Source organism: Diadema antillarum, unplaced genomic scaffold, assembly GCF_040938485.1.
Source record: "Diadema antillarum isolate AM-2024a unplaced genomic scaffold, OU_Dant_1.0 seq00000341_RagTag, whole genome shotgun sequence".
In the NCBI taxonomy this organism is placed as follows: domain Eukaryota; kingdom Metazoa; phylum Echinodermata; class Echinoidea; order Diadematoida; family Diadematidae; genus Diadema; species Diadema antillarum.
This window is the reverse complement of record NW_027271354.1, coordinates 742,336-766,557: the sequence shown is the minus strand read 5'-3', so window position 1 is coordinate 766,557 and position 24,222 is coordinate 742,336. Positions and strand designations below refer to the sequence as shown.

Genomic DNA, 24,222 nt, shown 5'->3' with positions numbered 1-24,222 from the left:
GGTCATCTCCCTAGCCCTGACAAGTCCATGGTAGCACATCTTTCTGCCTTCAGCAGAGTTTTGTCCAGCTCCAGTCTCCCTCACGCAACGAGATGACTCCGAGGGGGAAGTCTCGACAGCACACTGTCTGCTCTTGACTCCATGTACCTGGAAAAGAGGTGTGACACAAAACATTGCATTTAAGCCTCGTAAAACACTTATAAAATGGTGGGGGGGGGGGAGGGGAGAAAGGTTAGTTGAATTTATCATCGCAGTAATTTGATTAAATGATCAAATCTGAATTGTAAATTATAGAGTGCTTTTCATGTGTGAACACTACCTGCACACATGTAATATATTGTCTTCTATCACACAATTATAGATGAATACCAAAAAGTGCTTTTGATATGTTGTTACTGGGGGGAGGGGGTCACACACATGAAATGGGATTTAGGATTTAGCCATTTACAGATGTCATAACTCTATTTATCGCATGCCACATATAACATTGATCATGCACTCATTCAAAGCATGAATAGCACTGAATCATTGGAATACTACTAAAGCCCTGCATTTTTCATTCTTTCTTCAAGGAAAAAGTAGTATTCAATGTTCTCCATGGTTTCTTGCCATTTCTTGAATACGAGATTTGAATAACAGATCCACTTTTTTAAAATCTGCATTTGCTTTGAATGGGTCTGTTCTCTGGACATTTCATCTCTTTTTGCAATCCAGGGCCCCAGAACATAAATTTTTGCAGTCAAATCAATAATTGCAGCAAACAATGACTATTCAAAATACCTGAGTCTAACTCGGCAATCTATATTGCATTTGACTGCTTTTATCTGCTCGCCCCACTTGCGGAAGTGATTGATTTGGGATTGGAAAACACTTAAAAGGATGAATGCCATTGTTCCAATCTGTGAAATTACATCACAATGTCAAGTATAATTGGAAATGAGTGGATGTATGTTTTGCAAAGTATTAGCTTTCAGCAAGTCCAGTTGGCACACACAGTACCAATGCAAGCCCATATGAAAAAGAATGAAGCCTCTCATACAGTAGTATCTTCCATAACTCCACAGGGAAACTTTTGAGCATGGATAGAGAGGAATAGTGAATGTGCAGCCGTTTGGTCCAAGGAAAGAAGCAGTAAGGGCACATTGTTCCCACAAATATATTGTCAATTTCAAGATGCAAGACTTTCCCTATTTATAACGCTTACTGGACTTAGTGCCATTGTGTTCATCGATTAATGATGACAAGGGTCACAACTGATTAACAATGAATTTGAATGATGGCAAGGGTCAGTATAGGAAGCTGTAAAGCAGTCTCCTCCTCACCGTCCACTGGTATGGGGCCTGGGAGGCAGAACAACGCGGTGAAAAGACTGCGGCCGGCTGCTGGCTATCGATGAGGTGGATGACTGGATGAGTCCCGAGTGGTCATCCAAACCGGGCAGTGCGACCACGCTCTTCTTACCCGAGGGGTAGGGGCCACCGATTTCCCCACCCCAGGCAGACCTTGGCCCGTGCTTCCCTCTACTGGCACTGCAAAGGAGCAAAATATAGAATACGATGGAATTCCAAAGTGAAACAAAGGCAAGACGCAAAGACATGGCCAGCACTCACCTGAGGGTCACTGCTTTTATGCAACAACATAGTAAGAACAACTTCACCCTATCCTGAAAGATAATCTGCTAAGCTAGAATGGCTTCTGTCATATTTTGATACATACCAGGTTTTTATATTTGTTTTTTAGACAGATAGATAAATGTTCATTACAGTTGGTATTGACCGCATCTGTTCAAAACCCATTTAGGAGGCAAAGGCCACCTCAAGAAAAAGTGTTTTTTCACTTTTTTTAAAAAATCCACTACGGCACTCACATATAACATAAACTCGACTTGATTGAGTTGGCAGGAGTAGGAAGAAGAATTTGATTCCTTTCAACTTTGTAAAGGAATGAAGGGAAGACATTAGCTGCCGTATAAAGCCCAGCCCCTTACCTGAACCTGAAATCCCTGGGTAGGTGCTTCCCCAGATTGTGGTCGTTGAGGGTTCTTGAGAGTTGCTTCTGGAAGTCTTTCTTTGCATTGCCATAGCCATTAAAGATGTGGTCACAAAAGAGCAGCTTACCACCTCCGTATATCTGTGAGATATCAGGTAACGGGATTAAGATGAATAACCATGAATAAACACTTACTATTCAGCTTTTATACACGCCAGTAGGGATGATAAAAAACTAAAAAACTAAATGGAGAAAACAACCAGAATCAAGCCTACATCACTTCACTCTTTCAAACTCACATTCCCTTCCCTAAATTGAAACAGCTCTGTTTCATGAGAGGCATTGCAAAATTTGGCATTAATCATATAAAAAGCACAGTACATTATCAAATATCAAGATGAATATTTTTCGTGTGCCACGGTATAACTGAAACAATTCCAACAGTTGCTAAAAAGATGGAGTTATCAAACAGTGTACGGGATATATCAGAATACTTTTGTCCCTACCCTTTTTAATGTCTGTGTACAAATGGATGACAGACTAAATGGCAAATTATTGCTTGCATTTATATCCAATTACTGTAAAACGAGGAATTTTCGCGTGCATTTTAATTTCGCGAATTTCGCGAGTGCCAAAATTCGCGAAATTAAAATGCACGCGAAAGCTTTTGTCAGCACTACATGCATTGAATGCCAGCAGCAATTCGCGAAAATTTCATGCCACGAAAAAGGCTGTCGGCTCCAATTCGCGAAAATTTCATGCCGCGAATATATCATGTTTTACAGTATCTGTGGCTTGTTTTATTTCCTTCTTTTCAGTCCATGCTCTAAGCACAATAATTTGGTGAAAAGGTACTTTCTAGATCAATTTCGTTGCTGCTATCATAATCTCAACAAATGTTTATCAATGCATGAGATACTACACTTACAACTGATCAGATCATAGGAATGAATAAACAGTGTGAGAGTGGAGTCACTCTGTTCTTACCATGAACATTCCAGGAACTGCGTTGTGTCTGCGGTACAGCTCTGGTTGCTTGTTGGTGGTACCCTGTATTGCACCGAGGGTGTCATATATCAACAGCCTGTACCTGTCACCGCGACACTGTGCAAGGAATGAGAATGAAAAAAACAAAAAAACAAATTGACAAAAAGCTTACTATTCTCCTACAAGATTCATTTGTGTGTATACTGTAATCAAATGTGTGTGCTTGTGCGATGTGTACTTGTATAGAGTGAGGCACGAAATGCAAACATCAGTATGCATGTTGCGCAGTAAAGTAGTACCGAGTACATCCATTTTCTTGAATGGAAATATATCTAATCAAGTTCTGTCTTTGCTATGAATTAGCAGCACACATACGAGTAAGCAATTGTGCACTGTGAATTTAAGAGCTTTTACATGCTTTTGAGTCCCTCAGTGTGAAAATTTAATTGTGCGAGTGTAATAACATTTACAGCATGCCATACCTGGTAGCAGGGCTTGGTCCTGTTCCTGTTCATGTGCTCATAGAGTCTAACCAGCATCTCTCCACAGGGCATGGCCCCAGGGAACATGGAGGACACCACACACAGGACCACCAGCTGATCCTTGGGCACCTGCTCCGTCAGGAACTTGTCCAGCTCCATGTCGGTGATGGCCGGGATGCGGTGCCGACTGCACTTGCACACGGCCATCGTGTCCCCAAGGAGCTCCGACCGAAGAGCACTGGAAGGAAATTTGTCTTGGTAAAGGAAATTTTACCTTTAAAGGACAAGTCCACTTTCATATACATGTGGATTGAGTGAATGCAGCAAGATTAGTAGAACACATCAGTGAAAGTTGTATTTATATCATATTATATTATATTTGCTGAAAAGCTCAACAAAATCTCAAACAGCCAAGTGCTGGACACTAAAATGGATCATAACCAGATGGCTTAGACTTGCTGTTCTTTATTTTATTCAGTCTTTTATTCAAAAGGATCCAGGAATGCAGCCATTCTTGTGTTTGATTAGACGTTTACCCATACTGTCTTTAATTTACCACATGTCATGTCCAATGGCATACCTTCTTTGCTTGTTGGTACAGATGTCATTTCCTGAAACTAAGGTACTTTTGAAGAAAGGACAAAATTAATCTAATCATTGTGGTATCAAACTGACCTCCATGTGGGGATTGTCACATCTTTACACACGGGTGATTATGCTTAACTTGCAAATTAATAACATCGTGAGGAAATTGACTGAATGCCAAACAAATAGCCCAGCAAGTCATTGTTATCAGATGCATTAACCCAATGTAGATGACTAAAGGATACACTGGACAGCCAATGAGGGGGGCAGCCTTCCGCTGTCTGTCTCCACTCCCTTCTGACTCCGGCACACTGGTCTTCCCTGACATGAGTCTGTGTGGACTGGTCAGTCTGGTATTCCTTTAAAACATAAATATAGAATATAAATTGACTCTTGAAGTTCTTATGCTCATATTCCTTCACTAGGCCTTGTGAAGTATTAATGGGTTTATCTGGCAATGCTGAACCACTCACACTTGTAACACAATCACACTTCCAGTTACTTTTTTATTATCAAATCAATTTTGTTGACTCTTTTTGTCTTTTGACTTTGTAGGTGGCCATATTAACACTTGCTGTAAGATTGTTTTGGTTTTGGTTGATCAAGTTGTCGATAGTTCATTTATTATGACCTGTTTTAGCTGTCTGCATTCAAGCTTTCTATGAAGGCAGCAAATTTGTGCAAAAGTGTTTCATTGAAATGCTTATCTCTGACCTCTTTGGACTGCAAGCCCGCCTTCTTTTACAGAATGCTCAGTCACCATTCAACTTAAAACAAGTGTGATCAAGTGTCTGATAGTGTCTCTCTGGAGTTTAATAGCACTCACACAATTTGATCACAAAATATAACTGTTGACCTTAGACTCAACATTGTTTCAAACATTAATTTCTGTGCTTGTATACTGGTCAGGTTTTCAGACTTCCTATTTGATTAAGATTTAAAGTGCTCGTGATCATGAAAAGAAAGGAAAGCTCTTTACTATGGCACTTGGGACGGCTAACCAAGTTTCCATAGCTTCACTGGATACTACTTTTATTTAAATCATTATGAAAAAAAAACAGTTACATGATACACTGTACGTACTGAACAGGGAAATTGGTTGTCCCTACACATGTCTCAAGAATGACTAATTTGATATGAGAGTATCATTTGGTAATGAACATTCAAGGATATCAAAAGAATATGAAATACAATGACATTCAATGCACAGGTTGACATTATGTTATCCTTTCTAATACAGTTTCTATATAATTATTCAAAGGGGAATTCCAGGGCAGTTGAAAGCTACTAGTCTGAAAAGAAAGAGTAAAATCATCTTAACACAACAAGGAAAATTTGACCAACATCAGATGAAAAATAGGGAGGATATGACATTTTGAAGTTTTGCTAATTTTTTTCAGGTAACAGTTCTTGAACAGTCAATATGAAAATGCAAAGAATGAAGCGATGATGTCATCTCCTCACAACTTGCCTTATAGTTTGTACACAAAATTTTGAAATTCCATTTTTTCACTAAAATGCAATTATGCCCTCGTCTCAAATCCTGATCATTAGTCTGAAGTTTTTCAACCAGGCATAGCATCATGTTTTACACTTTAAAAACAGCAAAATTGATATTTTTTTTTTTACACTGTCAACGGAAAATTGTGAGGTGATGACATCATCAACTCACTTATTTGTATATTCATATTAACTTTACAAGAACTGTTCTGCAGAAATTAGCAGAATTAGCAAAACAATTTCATAACTCCCTAATTTTTATCTGATTCTGATCAAGTTTTTACTGTTGTATTCATAAGGTTTTACTCTCTGTTATTAGACTAATTTATAACTTGACTGGAATTCTTCTTGAAACAAAGTTACCAGTAATATTCATGACAGTATGATGACCAACCATCCTACCAAACCTCAACAAGTGGTGCATACAAAGTGTGTAATGCAGTGTGCAAACCATTCAACCAGTGCTACCGTGTAGACCGAATGACCCAAATATGATCCCGTCTGATAATACTCTGTGCATTTACCTTCAACAGAACAGATGATGATACCATACATGTACACTATACATTATCTTTCAAACAGAAAACAGTACAATCAAGAGGTCTCCACAGTTTTAAATGGCTTCAATAAAGGAGTATGGTACTACACTGTGTTACTAAGACCTGATGACCAAATAAATGTGAAAGTGTCTGGTGAAAAGATTCACAGGAAAGGATTGTAGCTTTCATCTTTGCCAATATTGCTCATCTATTGGAACTGCTGAACACACACACAAAAAGGGAGCAGACAAAGGTCATACTACAAGCAAGAAACTGTAAAAGGGTCCACATGTCACATCTACTGGATGTGGTATCCATGAGTGAAGATTCACTTGTTGACACATCGTGGGGGAAACCCCATTTCGTATTCATCGTGGATCATAATCATCATCATCGTCCCACTTCATATGCATCTGTGACTCTTAGGCCTGAATTCACGTAGGTGGTACAATTGAAACCATGGTTTAAACCATGGACAAAGACCGTAGTTTTGTATGGGGCGCCAAGTGTCGCATGGTCAACATGTATTTCATTACAAAATCAGTCATTTCGTTGACAAAATGATCATTTCATCGATGTAATGTTAACATATCGTAACGAAATGAACATTTCATCGATGAAATCGACGAAATGACTGATTTCGTAACGAAATATGCCATGCGACATTTGGCGCCCAATACAAAACTACGGTCTTTGTCCATGGTTTCAACCATGGTTTCAATTGTACCACCTTCGTGAATTCGGGCCGTAGAGATTTCACTTTACCATCAATACATGACATATCTAAAACTTAACATTACTTTTCTAATTTTGGGTCTGATTTTCATAATGTTTAATTTCAACATATCGTATTAATCTAATTGATGATGGAGTGAAGTTCCACTTGGGGAGCTGTGCAAGGTGTATTAAAGCAGGTAGTTTCTGGGAAATTCCCTGTGGGATAATGATTTTGGTATTTCTGACATTTATATGTATCCAATTAAGAGATTCCATTGGCAGACTTTAATTTCTGTCTATTTGTTTTGTTTTCAATGCATGTAAATGCAGGCAGCAACAATGGTCACCTTCCACAAGGCATGGATGACCAACAAAAAGGGTTTGAGCACCTCTTGACTGTAATCTTTTCCAACTTTTTTTATTCTTCCACCATACAATGTAACTCTTTGACATACACGGTTGTACAACAACACAAATAACACTGACACAGATATCCAACGCCCTTGCACTCTTTAAAAGAAAGAACTCATAGACACAAGACTAGACACTCTGGACATGTGGGGGCTGCCTTACCTGAGTCGCACTATTAGTGAACTTTCTTGAACAGAACCTGTTGAACTGCAAGCACCCACCGGTACCATTAAATAAATGGCCAAGTTAGGAGCAATCAACATGTTAAATGCAAACTTATCTGGGTCGTCACTGTGGGTCAATATGCTGTTTGGGTACTCAAGGAATTACATTATTCAGTACTGAGCATTCAGGTTATATTGGAAATATTATGTTGATACTACACAGCTCAGGTGAACACATTATCCATCACATAAGATTATAGACTCTCTTTGTTAGAGCCATATTGGAGAAGATATTGTGGCCTTCGAACTTTTATCTCCTTTATAAGATAATTTCATTTTGTAGCACTAAGATATGCATAGGATTAATCCTCTCTACCCATTTACCATGCAGTTTTGAAAATATCAATTCCCCTGTGAGCTAGAAAATAACACCATAAAACACAGCACTTATTAGTAATATGTTAATGTAAATAGAAACAAATCTCATTCTATTGGGAAGAATGGTTGTCTTATATTCATTCTTGGGCAAGATATTCTGATTTACATTTGCTTTCAGTTTACATCTTGTGCATGCAATGCATGGCTACATAGTAGGACTCTGCTTTCTTTCATGGAACAATATACTTTATCAAAATAAATCACACATACTCCTATGAAAACTAACAAAAAAGACATATCTAAAGTTTGTTAGTATTTTCCACAAACACATTTTGTTCTCTCTTTCTTTCTGTTTCAGTAAATTCTTTTTCAATTTTGATACATCATCCAAACACTACTTCAGCTCCACACTCACACAGAATTGCAGCGCACAGACATCATACCTGCTGAGGGATGAGCCAGCCCTAGAGGTAGCGTACCCCTGGTCGACTCCATCCACCTCGATGCGCACCTTAGACTGCCTCCCCATTCCGTCCTCCCTCTTCGTCCTGTCAGAGAATGAGGATCCAGGTCGCGACCTGTGCAGCAGGGCCATCGGGGGAGCCGAGGGCACCCTGGCCGGCATGCTGGGGCGGGGCAAGAATTCAAGGCTGTCGTTCGTCGCCGAACGGGGTCGCGCCGGGCCGGACTCGAGGAGAGGCTTGGCCGATTTGATGAGGCGGGTGCGGTGCTTTGTCGGCGGGGCCGCGCTGCTGACACGGGCAAGTTGGGGGTGGGACACATTCAGACACATGCGATAGTGGTCCATCCACTCATCCAAGAGATACCTGTCCGGAAAATTACATATAAGCACTGTTGCAAAGCACTGGGATTATCACAAAAATATTCACACATGACAGACCTTTGAACAACACTCTTTGTATTCATTCAACAGTCTAGCACATTTAAAATTTACTAGATTTGAATCTGAGCACATTCAATTCATATTTTCTTCACTCTTGGCAAGAAATGGATCACAATTTTTCTTCAATTTTCAGTGCAATTTTTTAACCCAATGCTGCTGCTTTAGGCTGAGTAATCACATGCTTTGGAATCTCCAATGAGGGATTTATGGTGAGGTGGCAGAAATCTCATGAGCATCACTGCTCTCTATACCCAAAAAGGTCTTGAATGCTATGTTCTTTTACTGACAAATACAGGAACAAATCCTGTGTACCAACACTTTTCATCATTTCACTTTAAAACAATATAGCAATAAGTTGACAATTTGTGGGGAAGGAAGTCCTTGCTAACGTCACTTTGAAACAATATAGCAATAAGTTGACAATTTGTGGGGAAGGAAGTCCTTGCTAACGTTGAAATGAAAACTAGAAATTCCTAAAATGCTTTTCCAAACAGCTCAATTAAGTGCACTGTAAAACAATCTATGTTCGCGGCACGAAATTTTCGCGAATTGGAGCAGACGGCCTTTTTCGTGGCATAAAATTTTCTCGAATTGCCATTGCCGTTCAATGCATATAGTGTAGACAAGAAATTTCACGTGCATTTTAATTTCGCGGATCTTGGCGCTCGCAAAATTTGCAACATTAAAATGCACGCGAACATTCCTCATTTTACAGTATATAAAATTATGTGGGTGTAGTAACTTAAAAACTGAACACATTATGACTGTGTCCCCTCTCCTTGATAGGAATTCCTCACAACAAATGACAACTGGGGCCTGTTTCATAAAGAGTTGTGATTGATCTTATGCTCGATTTATTGAGTGAAACTTGTTGAATCGAGCATAAATTCAGCATTGAGCGTAAGTCCTGCTTCATAAAGATACTTACGCTTGATTTCAAGAAAAATCAAGTGTAACGTTCAGTAAATTGAGCATTACTTGAGATCGATCACAAAGCTGCTTATGAAACGCAATTTGCAACTGATTGCAACTTACGCTCAATCTTTATGAAACAGGCCCAGAAGTGATTCCTAAGAGCAATGTTGTAAAAAGATTTGCATGCATACTTTGTGGTTCTTAAACACTTAATCAAAATCCCAACCTTGCTTTCGTTCTCAGCATCTCCAGCTCCTTCTCCGCCTGGATGCCATGCTCCCCAATGTTGGGCATCTCCAGACCCTTGATAATCTCGTCCAATGGGTTGACAGTGGGCTGCTTTGCCTTCTGGCTACGCTTCATCATGTTTGAATCCTTGGGTTTCCTGCGCTTGGGTGGGGCAGGGGGAGGAGGGTAGCTCTCCTTGGCGGCATTGGAGGTGTATGTGTCCTCCGGAAAGAGCAGGTAGCCCTGGAAACGTAAAGTGTGAAATGATTCTCATATCACAACATATATCTTACAGCATCTTCTTTCACAATCACATACGCAAAGGAGTGTATCATAACACTATCTGCTGATAAGTCTACAAACATTCCAATGCATCTACTCCATGAATATTAATCCTAACATCGATTTTCACAACCATTTAATGCAGTACACATACTAGGTATTTTGTTTTTCATGATACAGTGAAACCTGTCTTAGTGACTACCTGTCTATAGCGGCCACCTGTCTATAACAGCAACTTGTTCATCTCCCTTAGGTGGCCGCTGTAGACAGGTTTGACTGTAAAATGAATAGTGACAGTCATCTTTGTTGACCTTGTGACAATTGGTATGTAATTTTCTTGTTCCAGAATTTAACCAGCCTATTACCTCATTCTGATGTTTTTACACCTGATTTATAAGATTCTGGTGAATACTACTGAAGATTGAGCATGAATTTAAAAAATATATAATGCGAACCTACAACATAGTATCTACAGCATCCATAAGTGAAATAGCATGAAATCAAAATGTAGATCAGGCCAATGTGTTGATTTTTGTTCTTTTCGAACACTTTCAAATTTTGAATCAAAATAGAGTGTGAGGCAATGACACTTGCATGAAACAGCAAATACCCCCTTTTTTTAATCCCTCCACCTCCAAGTACATGAGTGAAACTAACACAGTAAGCTGGTGCCAGAGTTGTCACACATGTGAAACTTCCATGAATTGTAAAAAGAGAGGGGGCAAACAGCAAAAGGAAGCAAAGACAGCCCAAAATTGCAATCACAGGTGAAATGTGCACAGATATGTTGTCTTTCTTCATGTGCTACATTTGAATATTTCCTTTCTCACAATATGTCTTTGATATCCCACATGAATGTCATACAATTCACCATAGACCATTGCTCAGTACCTACAATTCAAAAGATAATTTCCACTGACCTCATTGTAAGTGATTTTGGTTTGCCAACAGTGACAAATAATAGCAAATAAAAGGATGACAGGTATCCATGCTTCTCCATTAACTTAACTGAGACTACTCTCTGTGACTGGAAGGGTGTGGTTTAGACAGCAGTTCTGAAGACTGACATTGTGAGTCATGGATCACTATATCTTTATTCATCAAAGACCTACACTTTGTAGCCTTAAGCTTCATAGAACTTTGGAATTGTTTCTTGACTGCTTTTGATAACAGCCAGTGCTGATTCAGATTCATTCACAGCAAATTCATAAGTGAGTGCTATTTGAATCTCCTCTGTGTACTGTGGCAAATAATTGAAGTAATAGAGAGCAGACTTGGCAGTAAAATGAAAAAGAGACAAAAGAAGAAGAAAAAGAAGAAGCAAACTCCAGTGCCTTAACAATCCTGTGCAGAGGGAATGCCATGATACATACAGAATTTGGCTGCTGATTTGTATCATTCTGTAATCCATCAACACAAACATTTGAGAAAAAAAAAGATAAGGTACTTGAGGAATCGCATTTAGAAAAACGAATGACGTATGAAGTTTTAGGGCAAGTACTGTAACTTGTGGAAGCAATATGGCATACATAATACTGACTTCTTTAATCACAAACTGTTTGCTTCAGATGTGTTGTAACATATTCTTCCACAGTCAAAATTGCAAGACACTTTTTTCACTTTATGAATCTTTGGTTTTGTCATTACCCTATCTCCCACTATGTTGGTATACATGATGACACCAAAGAGCTAATGAACCTTGAGCTGATTTTTTTTCGTAATGCATTATTCACATTTTATTAAGTAATATCAAAGTCAAATAAAAAATCAAGACAAAATTATAACTTTCTAGGATTGATTCTGCTGAAATCGCATCTACAAAAGTACTTTACAGGACAAATTCAAATGATCTTCCAAAGCTTGTACTATCCCCCTTGACGAGAAGATTCTTTGGGCAGAGCACTCCAAAAATAGGGGTTTTCTTATATTTTTTCCCCCAGATTTTTGTGCCCATTTTTTTTTCTTTAAATTGTAGAGTCAAAATGTGGAGGGGTGCAGACAGCCCCCCTCGACCAGTTCCAAACCCCCCTGTATGGGATCTTAAAAGTGCACAGATGTAAACTCACCATCTCCTCCTGGGACTGCGGTTCTGAGGCCATGATGGTCTGGCCCACATGGATCTTGGACGACTCCTTGTGGCTGGTGAAGGTAAGCGTGACAGCCGCCCGGTTGGCACAGCGCAGGGACATCTGGTCGTTGATCTTGAAGACCACGGGATTGTTGAGCTTGAGGTGGGGCAGGGGCCACTCCCACCTGGTGGTCAGGACACCCTTCTCGTCGGCCATCATGCCCCCCTTCTCTGTGCACCACAACCTGTGGGTGTCATTGGGATAGAAGTCAGATCAGGGGTCTACTCATCCTCTCAACCCCTCCCTTTTATTCACTGCAGGTAGAGCACTGAATACTACCATTCATTGGTGAAGAGACCCAGTTACACAAACATTTCTGCATATTTTCACACACCATAACCCTGGATGGCTTCAGAAGAAATTAATTTAATGCCTGAGGTTTAGAGATAATCTTGAGTAGCCCTTTTGGTTTTGCAAATGCACATCACCGCTGGGGTGACAAAACCTTGTATCTCAAATTTTGGTGAAAATCCCTTTTTGGGATTAGTTGTCAGATAATCAGGTGATAATCAGGCGATGTCCTGTCCAAATCCTAGCTGTCTTACCCCAAAAATGAAGTGACCACAGTATATCAAAGGAAAGGTAATCCCATTTGTAGAGGTGCATTTGCTGCCATTTTTTTTTTTTTTTTTTTGCTCTCCTGAACATGAGATACGAGGTTTTATTGCCTCAACAGCAATATACAATTTGCAAAGGTGCAAACAGAATTGTGATCCCAAGAGCAAAACTAAGGATGCAGCTCTTTTCTTGTGAAATCAACACTGTTGTGAAGGTGCCATTCAAACTAACATGCCCATTTCTTACCTCACGGTTCCCTTGCTGTCATAGCAACAGCCTCTCCCCGTGGGAGTGAATACAGCCAGTAGAGGGCTCTCTTCACTGTCCTCGTAGACCAACGTGTAGTGTCCCTGCCTGTCATCCCCTGCAGGGCTGGTGATGACTGCTAGGCGACCAGACACATAGCTGGTTACCAAGAAATTAAGGAATCACTTTTTAAGCTTTTCTGTACTTCTTGCCATTAAATGCATTTTTCAGATATATACAATGTTATATAAAAGCACTTCATAATTCCTTCTAAATCTAGAATTGTATATGTTTTGGTTGTGTTTGCTGCTTTTTTATCTCTCCTGAAGATCTTGTATTACCTCTGATTTACATCCTGTGGCATGCTTCGGAGGGAAAGGACTTAATCTTTTGATCTCAAAGCATAATGCATCCATACAGCTGTCATCAATTTCTGCTTCTTTTCGAAGCCATTTCTTGACTCTAAACTTTACATTTGACTTTAATGCCTTTATTACTACACTGTGTCTCTTCATTGCACACAATCATTATCACTTTTTTTCTAGCTTGAGAAACTGCAAAAAAGAGACTAAGTGCAATATAGCGACTAATAAAGAACTTCATTTTAGTAAAGGTAGGGGCTCTGTTAGAGATTTTAGTTCCTCACAATTTCCCATCATGTTCATCAAAGCAGCACATAACAATTTTCACACTGACCTACAGTCAGGTTTGACAAACAGAAAAATGAGAACATACCTTCATAAAAATGGTACACATTATTGAGAAAGTTTGTTCAAATTTCATTTCAAGATCTAAAAGTCAACAAGAACACAAATGAATAGGAAGTTGTGCAATCATGCAAAATCACGCTGGTTTCTGTCGAAATGCAATTCCCCAAATACCCGTGCTTTCACAGTACAAGCAATATGATTTCTAATATCAAATGGAGATCATGACCTTGAATGATGAGTTGACATATGTTGACTATGCTGTAAACAAGGTGTCACTATAATGCACATATAAATGGCCTCCAAAAGTATTCAAATAATGGGAGCATCTGTCATTATAAAGAATTAAAACAATAATTGAAGCTAATTTCTATGTGAAGGATACTGCACAGTAGCTGATCCATCAGGAAGGGTTGCCATGAACTTTGGGCGGTGGTCCTCGGGGCTTGGCTGGGGGAGCTTCGGGGGAGGGGGCAGCTTGTGGGAGCTTCCCGATAACCTGGGTGCCACTGCCACTGTTGTCGGCTTCTTGTTGCTGTTCATGTACTTGGCCATTGCCTCCCGCTTGGTGTCGCCATAGTAACGCTGTGACAGCGGGTGGGTGTGTCCCTTCTCTTTGGCCTCAAAGGCAGCCACTTTCCTGTTTGTGATACAGAGAAATGTGCAATAATATTCTTATGTTAGATCATTGCTACCTGCACTTACGTATGCAGTGGGATGAAGCAATCGATATTTGAAAGTTGCAAAATTGGGCAGGTGGGACTTTGCCCCTAAGCCCATAGAAGCCACGTGTACTATTTGACCAATTTTGTAATCCTGCCCCTAGTAAAGTATGGCTTAAATCTAATCATACACTAGAAGGAAAAAAATCTTTTTTTTTAAATTCCAAATTTTTGGCCTTAGTTCCCCCACCTTCGCATCCTCTTTCCCTCAGAATAATCCCTGTACCGGTAATGTATGGTTGAAATCTGATCGTGGGTTCAAAGAAGAATACACGAAAAACAAGAAGACATTGGATGCAAAACATCTGACAAAAAAGGGATAACAAAAGACAAAAATTAAAGAAGAAGAAGTAAAGACAGAGCACTGGGAGACAGCTATGGAACACTAAAACATTTGCCCCACTATCTTTTTGAAAGGAAGGAAGAACAGTACGGCGTTGTGCACCTCGTATATCTCACTCAAATACTCACGCCTCCTGTGATGATTGGTTCAGCCGAGCGACGATGGTCTCCAAGATGTTTCTCCTCATCGCATCATCCTCGTCCTCATGCTGTATCAGCCAGCCCGTTTCCTCCTTAGCCTTAGTGATGGAGAAGCTGATAACCTGTAGGAAGCTGGGTTGAGCCACACCTCCTCCTGCTTGAGAAATAGACAAAAGGGTTATATACAAATTTTATATATATAGGTAGATAGAAAGATAAAGATAGATGGATAGATAGACAGATAGATAGATGAATGGATGAAAAGAGAGATGGAGAGGTAGAGATAGATTTGTACATCCACATATATTATAACTCAGATGACAAAATCTCAGATCCAAATAAACATGAATTCTCAGGAGAGAGAAGGAAATTAACTTTTGCATTTTCAAAAAAAAATAACACCAATGTCAGATTTAAATAATGTAGAAACTTTGTTTTGGATCACATTAGTGATTGTACCATTTTAAAACTCAAATCAGTACTTTGTATTATTGATATTCAAAATTGGGTTAGGAGGCTTTTAATTGTGTGCTAACTGAGATAGGTGGTCTTGACACCCAAGGGACAATAGATGGAGTGACAGAGATAGACTGATGATATTGATTTATTGATGGATTGATTGAAGGAGTAACAGAGATGGAATAACAGAGATAGATTGATGATATCGACTGACTGACTGACAGATGAAGAAGTGGCAAATATAGAAACAACACATACATATATTGAGTGACTGAGAATGAGGATGGGAGATAAGGGATGGAGATGCTTTCTGACTATGAAGCATGGAGAACATCAGAAAGATGAACTCTGACACATACATACACATGTAACACCCACAAAAACATTGCAATCATATTAGGCTGGAATCCAGCCCCTTGCAGTGAGGTACTTGTATCTAAAGAGATGACATAAAGAGGAATGGGCATAGAAAATGAGTAAATATACACATAATTATGTAAACTTTCTCACTCAATACTTCCGACAATGTACAGGCAGTCACAATGCTGTCACATTGTAAAAAACAACAACAAACAAATAAAATCTGCACTCAACATACAAAGATGCTGAACTTCAGAATACCAAGTTCTTATAATTATCTAATATGCTATGTCACAAATTTTGAATTCAGTCAACAAAGTGAAAACAAAAAATGCATGCAAATTGCCACTCATAAAATCAAAACATGCATTAGACTAACAGAAAAATACAAGATCTAAACGAAGAGTGAAATCCCCTCGACAAGAGGAGACAAAAACAAACACTCATGCACACACAACCCCATCAAAAAAAAAACCCCAAAACAAAACAAAACTAAGAGATGACTTTCTCCTTGAATAAAAAGGATTACAAAATAAAACAACAAAGGAACGCTAGAAAGGAACCATGAGCCACAGCAAACTGGCAGATAGATGCTGACAAAGGTGCCTTTCTACGCTCTGCCACTAACATCACTGCAAAGCAAAAGCCATCCTTTGGATAAAGCCATTTAAAAACACTCTCCTGAACAAGATCCTTCTCATGAGCCTTTTCATTTGGATCCACCCTGCCAATTAAGTAAATCCCACACTTATCTGCCTCTCTTTAACTACTCCAGCTGCCACTCAACAGGTTTTAATTGAAGGTGTTAATCTCGTTTAATCCATTTGAGCTCTTGACTGTCCAATAGCCACAATAGGCATTTTCCCATGGGTGTAAAGGATACCGCTTTTAATGCACAGAGAATAATAGGATACTGTCAGGTCTAACATCAAGAGCAATGGGAGAATGTTTCACTTTCTTCACGCCATCATTTTCAGACCTACATAATACATTTTGTATCAAGTGTAAATATAGCAACTTCAAAACAAACTAAAAACAAAATATAACAAACAGTTGATTCAAGGTCAGTATCAGTCATTTTTTTCAGTTGTTATGGGGCTACTTGTTCAATGAAGCCTTATTTGGCTCCTGGACATTCAAGATGTAGTGTATTAGTTTTTCTTTTCTTTTTTTTTCCCACCTGATTGAAGCAAGTGAGGATTAAGAGAAAGAACTATACATGTATTTCAAAGTTCTTAATAATCACAGCAACCCGTTCATGAAAAAAAAAGTTTTGCATGTATTTCAAAAGAGAAAAATGAACAAAAATTTCATCCTGCTGACAGAAAAGGTGGTTGTTCACACAATATTCCTCTGACTATACATTTGACTATATCAAATTACAAGAAGGCAGAGAACAGTCATATAGATGGTTGGTGTAACATCCAGAATAAAACAAAACAAAACAAAAAACAACATGTATTCCATTTCAGGCGAGTCATAGAAAGTAACTATGTTGGAAAGCTTAGCTCATTAAACTACAAGGAAATGTCTGTGTTGGTGTACAGAGTTACAGTCTGCTGCAATTGTCACAATGAGATCCATACCAGCGACTCTAGAACCTCAACACATAGCTCATTCAGTTTACAAATCAAAGAACTACATACATGTACACGGCACTGATCAAAGAGCTAACCATGAGACTCGAGATATTCTCACACAAACAATAGGTGTACTGGGTGTAGCCTATGCATCTTTGTTTGAGGGTGTAACACCTGAGGCTATTTAATGTATACATTCAGTGGCTTTACAACAGCCACACTCTACCAGTGCCATGATTTATGCATGGTTATTGATTATTCGCCGCAAAGATGACAATTTGTGTTATCTGTTGTGTGATGCAACTAAGAAATACATGACCCATTGAAACAATGTTGTTGTTTTTTTCCCCCTACATTGGCACTGGAGTGAGACTGAGATATGAATCCATGTGTGGCACTCTAACATGTCTGTATGTCTATTCTTCAAACTTAACAAAGTAAAGAACAAAATTGGTGAAAGTATTTGGTAAGAACTGCGAAGCCCAAATACACTACAAATACATAAAAAGTGCATAGCCTCTCTGAATAACAGGAAACATAACAATCCATTTTAAATCTGAAGTGCCTGGGGATGATGGGCCACCAAAAGATAGCATTTCCTCAACTTTGGTGGCTCAACATTATTTTTAAATGGCCCCAGGCCACTGAGCCACCACAAATGTCATGCCCGGTATGCATAGAAAATACAAAAGAATCAAGAAATGAAATACAGGAGATTCAAGCTCATATACAGTACTACACTCCTTTGGGTCCATTGGTCTGGCTCTCCACAAGCAGCATCTTATTATGAAGTATACATGCTAAAGGTACACCAAGGCCAAAGGTGTGGACTCTTTCATGGTCAGCAGACATAAACCAAAGCTCAGACAGCTGCCACAATTGAGTATTCAATGTGCATTTTTTCTTTTAAATCACAATTTGGATGAAAATCAGTGGATTTGTCAAAATGCTGTGAGTTGCTCTTGAGGTGCTTCCAGAGTGCAACTAAGGGCATAGAGTGCAGCACAATTATCTACACTGTGCTATCATTGGGAGTTTGATTGTCATTCCCCTACTGTCTCAGCACTCCTCTTGTATAATCATGTTTGGTTCAAGCGTCTATTACTAGAGCTCCATTACCTGTAGACTTATTGCATTAGGAACATCCAAAAACGTTTCTAACAATGGCACTCAGCAAAGCTGATTGGCTGGTCCTACAGTCTTTGCTATTGCTATAAATTACTATCATGAAAAGTTATTTGACTGATAGCACTCTCAATAGCATTCTACAAGTGTAATGTTTCTGACCAGGTGCAAACGATGCATGTAAAACTACCTGCCACACATTTCTACCACATCCATGCTGCCCAAATATGTAATGCATCTTTCTCTGTAAGACAACCCAGCAAGCATACAACATACTGTGTAAAACCAGAAATATCTGCTCGCATGAAACATTTGCGAATATACGAGGAGCCATAATTCTTAGAAGTAAAATGCATGTGAAAGTTTCTTTCTTTTTTTTTTCTGCACAATGCAATGAATGTCAGTGGCAATTGGCAAAAGTTTCATGCCCTGAAAAGAGCTGTCAGCTCCAATTCATGACAGTTTCATGCTGCAAATGTTTCTGATTTTACAGTAGATTGCTTCAAATGGAATTCAAAGGAGAGATTGCTGATAAAAACAAATTGCAGCCAAACAATACCAGTGGTTGTTGGGTTTAACAGGTTTCTATCACAATATCACACATTGGAGGGAAATTCATTTGTGTTTTATCACACGAGATCCTTCCTGCCAAACCAGCCGATGGGGGAATGGAAGTTTGTCAGAAATTTGTATTTGGATGCTGTGCCTTATATGGCATTTCACCATACAGGAAAGTTGAAGGTAACAGTCACAGAGTATTGTAGATAACGAGATCATTCCTTAAAATCATTTTGTTTACCACACTTTAATGCAAAATGCAATGTCAACATCTAACCCATGAAAGTCAACAATTTCAAGTCCAAGTGCACTTGCTTTCTGGTTTCCAGTGAATTTTAAAGGGTTTGTTCTCAAGGAAACCTACCAATGAAAAAAGCAGATTATCAAGCATTGGGTTTTTTTTCTTCTTCTTCTCCTTTTCTTGGAACAACTTTCTTGCTGGCACGTGGTATATTAAAATAAGCCAAAACATGGTGACATATTTTTTCTTTCTCTCACTTCTTTTCATCACGCACTGTTATTGTTCAGCTTCATCGCAGGAAAAAAGAATAAAAGAGCAGTGAAAATGCAAGTGAATCAAAAGCAATAAAACAAAACAGAAAAAAGTCTGTTCTGATCAAATGAAAAACATTCTAAGAAATCTGCACGAAAAAAAAAGAGCGAATTCGAACCCATGCTGCTGCTGCAAAACAAAGAAAGGCAAAAAACCTCTACTCTCTGACCTGGATGAAAGAAATCCATTACTGTGGCTGCATGCCTACGTCCTTTCTTCACGTAGCGCTTTGTCACTGTGCTAAGCTTGTCCTCAGACTTGACTGTAGTTGCAGATTTCTGACCTACAACTTCAATGAATGGGTGGTGAAGTGAATGTGTGGCATGTGTATGTTAGTTTTTTTTTTTTTTTAAAGAGAGAGACTCCCACTAGAAATATTTGGCAGTCAGTTTTACTCTGTACACATGTATACATACAAAAAATTAGGATTTTCCTTGGTAGAAATAAAGAAAAAAAAAACATGATCCACAGCAACTGCAGGCAAAAATGCGAATGGCTGGGGTTTAATGGTGATGTACTGTAACTACCACTGTGTGTATTTGTTTTTATGTTACCCCACAAAATTACCGAAAACAAAGTTGAAAATCATTCATTGACGTCACAGGAGGAAGGAAATATATCTGTGAACATCCGTTCATTCTCAAACCGAAACATCACATCACATCACATAATAGACAATATGAATATTGGTAGACAAAAACACAATCACCAAACCTATTAACAGGTCTCTTTCTTACCTTCTTGTACTTCACCCGGGAGATCAGCCGTCTGCGCTCTTCTGCTTCCTGCTGGCGTTCTGCTCGTGGACGACAGCCTGCCACCAGTATCCCGCCCCGACTTGACCAAGCAGCGGCCCCCAGGCGCAGATTTGGCCGTGCCGGGAGGAAGCTCCTTCCCTATCCAGTCACAGAATGGTGAACACACAGCAAAAGGCATCAAACATCTTAGCTCATTTGAAAAGCATTATACCAAGATGTCACAGGAAATTGGCTCATAATCGTGACACTAAATGCAATGCACCTCAAACATTAAGTAACAATTATGCATGCTGACATGCAGTACAAGCTGCACATTTCACTTCCTTGGCACAAAGTGATGCTGAAGAAAATGAAAACAAAACAAAATGTTTGCAATGCGACAGACTCGTGCAGCAATAAACCACACTTTGCAGTGCATTTTTAATACAATACCTTTACTTTTGAAACATTCCTTTTTAGTCTGCGTCAAGCGAAGAATCACTGAAAGCAAGCAATGATATTCAGTTGAAGAGCTTAATTTATCATTCAAGTCAATGAAAAAATAAACATGATAAACAATACTGGGATCAGTGCATTTAAAAACAACTTCTCAATACCCATACAATGGTTATGATAAGCGGGACACTAAAATTAACTTTTGACTGACAACTGTTTAACAAGAAAAAAAGATGAAATGAGCTAAAAGACAGAACAAAACTGAATCAAAAGGGGAAAAAATGAGAAACTCTTGCTGATTTATGAACATGATTGCTCCCTCTATAAAAAGTATAGTGAAACAGTATGCACATGTGTACAAAGTTTTTACCAAAATCAATGAATATACAGTATGAAGAGTTTCTTCGCAAAAACTGATAAATCCCTTTTTGAAGATTTTGAAGTATGGTCTCTGTCATAAAGTACAAAATAATACCTTTTAAATGATATATTGGTCACTAAATATAAAAGTACATTTTTGAAGTTATTGTCAAAAGAAGCAAAAATTTTCTTATTATTCTCTTTATTTTTCTTGACTTTTAATCGCAAATATCTCCATTTGGCAAATATGGACTTATCGGTTTCTGCGAACAAACTCTTCATATATGGTAAGCAAAAACTGGACAGTTCCAATACATCATCACTGACAGAAACAAAGAACTGTCTGTATTCATTTGATTACTGATTGGTAGATAACAGCTAGGTACTTACCATGACGGTTTCTTGAGGTGTTACCTCCATCAGGGCATGGAGTTGTGAGCTCATCTGAACTTGACTTTTTCTTCCTCCTTCTCTTCTTGCCATCAGTATCATCCCCTCCGCCTCCATCTAGTCCATCTTTGTCATCATCCATCATGTCGGCTGCACCTTCCTTGTCCGCATTGGCGCCATCCTCAGGGTTGTTCTCCATGCACTGCCACTCAAAGTTTTCATACTGCACCTCGCCAATCAGGTCCTCATAGCTGGAATTCAAGCAGTTCATCAGCTCACGTGGCAAGTCTAAATGCTGGTCATGGAAATGGTACAGGATAGATGTGAGCTTAACGAGCAGTGTTGGAGCAGCCTGCACCGACTCATGGTAAAGCTCCCTCTGTGTCTGCTCGCCATCGAGCGTCAAATTGTCAAAGCTACTCCGGAAGATCTGCCTGTAGAGTTCATTGTTGGAGAGAGCAAAGAAACTGTTGCCCGCTTCCTCAGAGCTCTTGATGAGCAGGCTGGAGTGCTCGGGGTTGATGTTGAAGTTCCCCTGGCCCAGCTCTGCCTCCTGCTTTTTCTTCTGCCGCTCCTGGCTGCTGAGGAAGGCAGCAAGCCGTGGATTGAGGTTGGCAAAGCGCAAACTGCGGGGGAGCTCCTGGGGCTGCTTCCGCCGCCGCTTCTGGCGCTGAATTACCTTCTTCTGGTCATAGAAGTATGGTATGGGGTTTTCTGATGTTGGCCCAAACATGTTGGTCTTTCTCTCCAGCCACCCTTCAGCCCTCTCTTATTGATGACAGAAAGTATGCTGGTGCTACCTAGAAAAATAGATAAGATTTATTTTATCATGAAAACCTCTACTTTTCCAGTGGGGTTAGTCCACAGGGTTTGGTCAACTTTTGTGATGTACTTAGTATTAGAACTAAAACTCCAAGCCTCATTAAAACCAAGAAAATATCTGCCAGTAATGACTTCAGAAAGAAAATGGTATTCACACAAAGTTTTACTGAGCACTCAAGCACCATGGGTATTTCAATTTCAGACCAGAGAATTGAATGCCAAAGTTATGCAATATAAATGTCATGTCCATGTATAACGGAGGTAAGAAAATCAATTTGTGGTGCAGCAAATGAATGGAAGATTTCTGATTTGTATTTTAGGATCTAAACGTGCACCACTATAGCAGTGGGCAAAGTTCAAGCCAACTCTTACTCAGTGACTTCTGTAATATGATATTGGTTGCTGTAGCAAGTTGGATCTAGATAGATCTACTTAAAGGACAAGTCCATCTTCATATACATGGATTTCCAGAGTGGATGCAGCAATATTGGTAGAACACATCAGTGAAAGTTTGGGGAAAATCGGACAATCCGTTCAAAAGTTATGAATTGTTAAAGTACTGTAAAACATGATATATTCGCGGCATGAATTTTTCGCGAATTGGAACCAACGGCTTTTTTTGCAGCATGAAATTTTCGCGAAATGCCACTGGCATTCAATGCATATAGTGTAGACAAGAATTTTCGCGTGCATTTTAATTTCGTGAATCTTGGCGCTCGCGAAATTCGCGAAATCAAAATGCACGCGAACATTCCTCGTTTTACAGTATATCTGCGTAGTCACTGCTGGATGAGAAGACTACTATAGTGTATGATGTCATATGCGTACAACCATATAAAGAAAATAAAAAGAGGGTTTCACAAAACTTTACTTTTTGAATTAAGTGCACATTTCTTCGACTTGTTACTGACATATGTTAAGGGTAATATTATTCCCCCTGCCTTCTGAAAGAGAAAAGTCAAGTGTTCTTTTGTTAATGTTATGCAAGAAAAGTGAGAATATGTTGAATTTTCTTTATTCTTTCTTTATATCGTTGTACTCATGTGACATCACAAGCTATAGTAGTCTTCTCATCCAGCCTTGAGTGAGCAGAAACTTCAAAAATTCATAACTTTTGAATGGATTGTCCGATTTTCCTCAAACTCTCAATGATGTGCTCTAACAATATTGCTGCATTCACTCAACCAATATGTCTATGAAGGTGAACTTGTCCTTTAATGTTACAGGACAAGTTCACCTTCATAGACATGTGGACGTCATGAGGCTCTCCGGAGGCCTCGCCTCGTGAGGCGGAGGAGTGCTCGTACGTCGTAGTCGTACGGGGTAGCAGGCCTCATCACAGTTCGGGAAACCCACTCACAAGGGGGGCCCCTCCTTATAAGTAACCCGTCCCCCTTATAAGTAACCCCGTCCCCCTTATAAGTAACCCCCGGGGCACCCCTTATAAGGAGTCTCCACGCTTTTTTGCAATGCAGCGCGAAAATGAAAGGACTGCGGCAATTCGCTTGATTATGTCCATAAAGCTTCACAAGTTTCCTAGTTACTCACGAAATTTGAGCAAAATCGGTTTGAGGCATCATATCTAAAATCATGGATTTAAATGCGATGTCAAACGACCCATGCGAATGCTGAAATGCGAGCGATTACTGGCGTGAGTGTCGCCAGGCGCGGCGGCGCGGCAATGCTTGAGTGCAGACGTGGCGACTGAGCACGTACTCAGTCGCCACGTCTGCACTCAAGCATTGCCGCGCCGCCGCGCCTGGCGACACTCACGCCAGTAATCGCTCACATTTCAGCATTCGCATGGGTCGTTTGACATCGCATTTAAATCCATGATTTTAGATATGATGCCTCAAACCGATTTTGCTCACATTTCGTGAGTAACTAGGAAACTTG

General features: G+C 39.5%; 1 protein-coding gene across 1 annotated transcript; it reads right to left on the bottom strand.

Moving 5' to 3' along the window:
* Positions 1 to 80: 80 nt before the first annotated feature.
* Positions 81 to 22,237, bottom strand: LOC139730889 (uncharacterized). Its single transcript, XM_071641765.1, has 15 exons — positions 21,505 to 22,237; positions 20,299 to 20,457; positions 19,731 to 19,844; positions 14,915 to 15,080; positions 14,107 to 14,361; positions 13,015 to 13,173; positions 12,148 to 12,394; positions 9,798 to 10,042; positions 8,196 to 8,579; positions 4,289 to 4,402; positions 3,459 to 3,696; positions 2,977 to 3,093; positions 1,988 to 2,130; positions 1,323 to 1,529; positions 81 to 147 (listed from the first exon to the last, which is right to left on the bottom strand). The coding sequence occupies exons 1-15, from the start codon at positions 22,235 to 22,237 to the stop codon at positions 81 to 83; spliced, it is 3,348 nt and encodes a 1,115-aa protein (XP_071497866.1).
* Between the last annotated feature and the right edge of the window lie 1,985 nt (positions 22,238 to 24,222).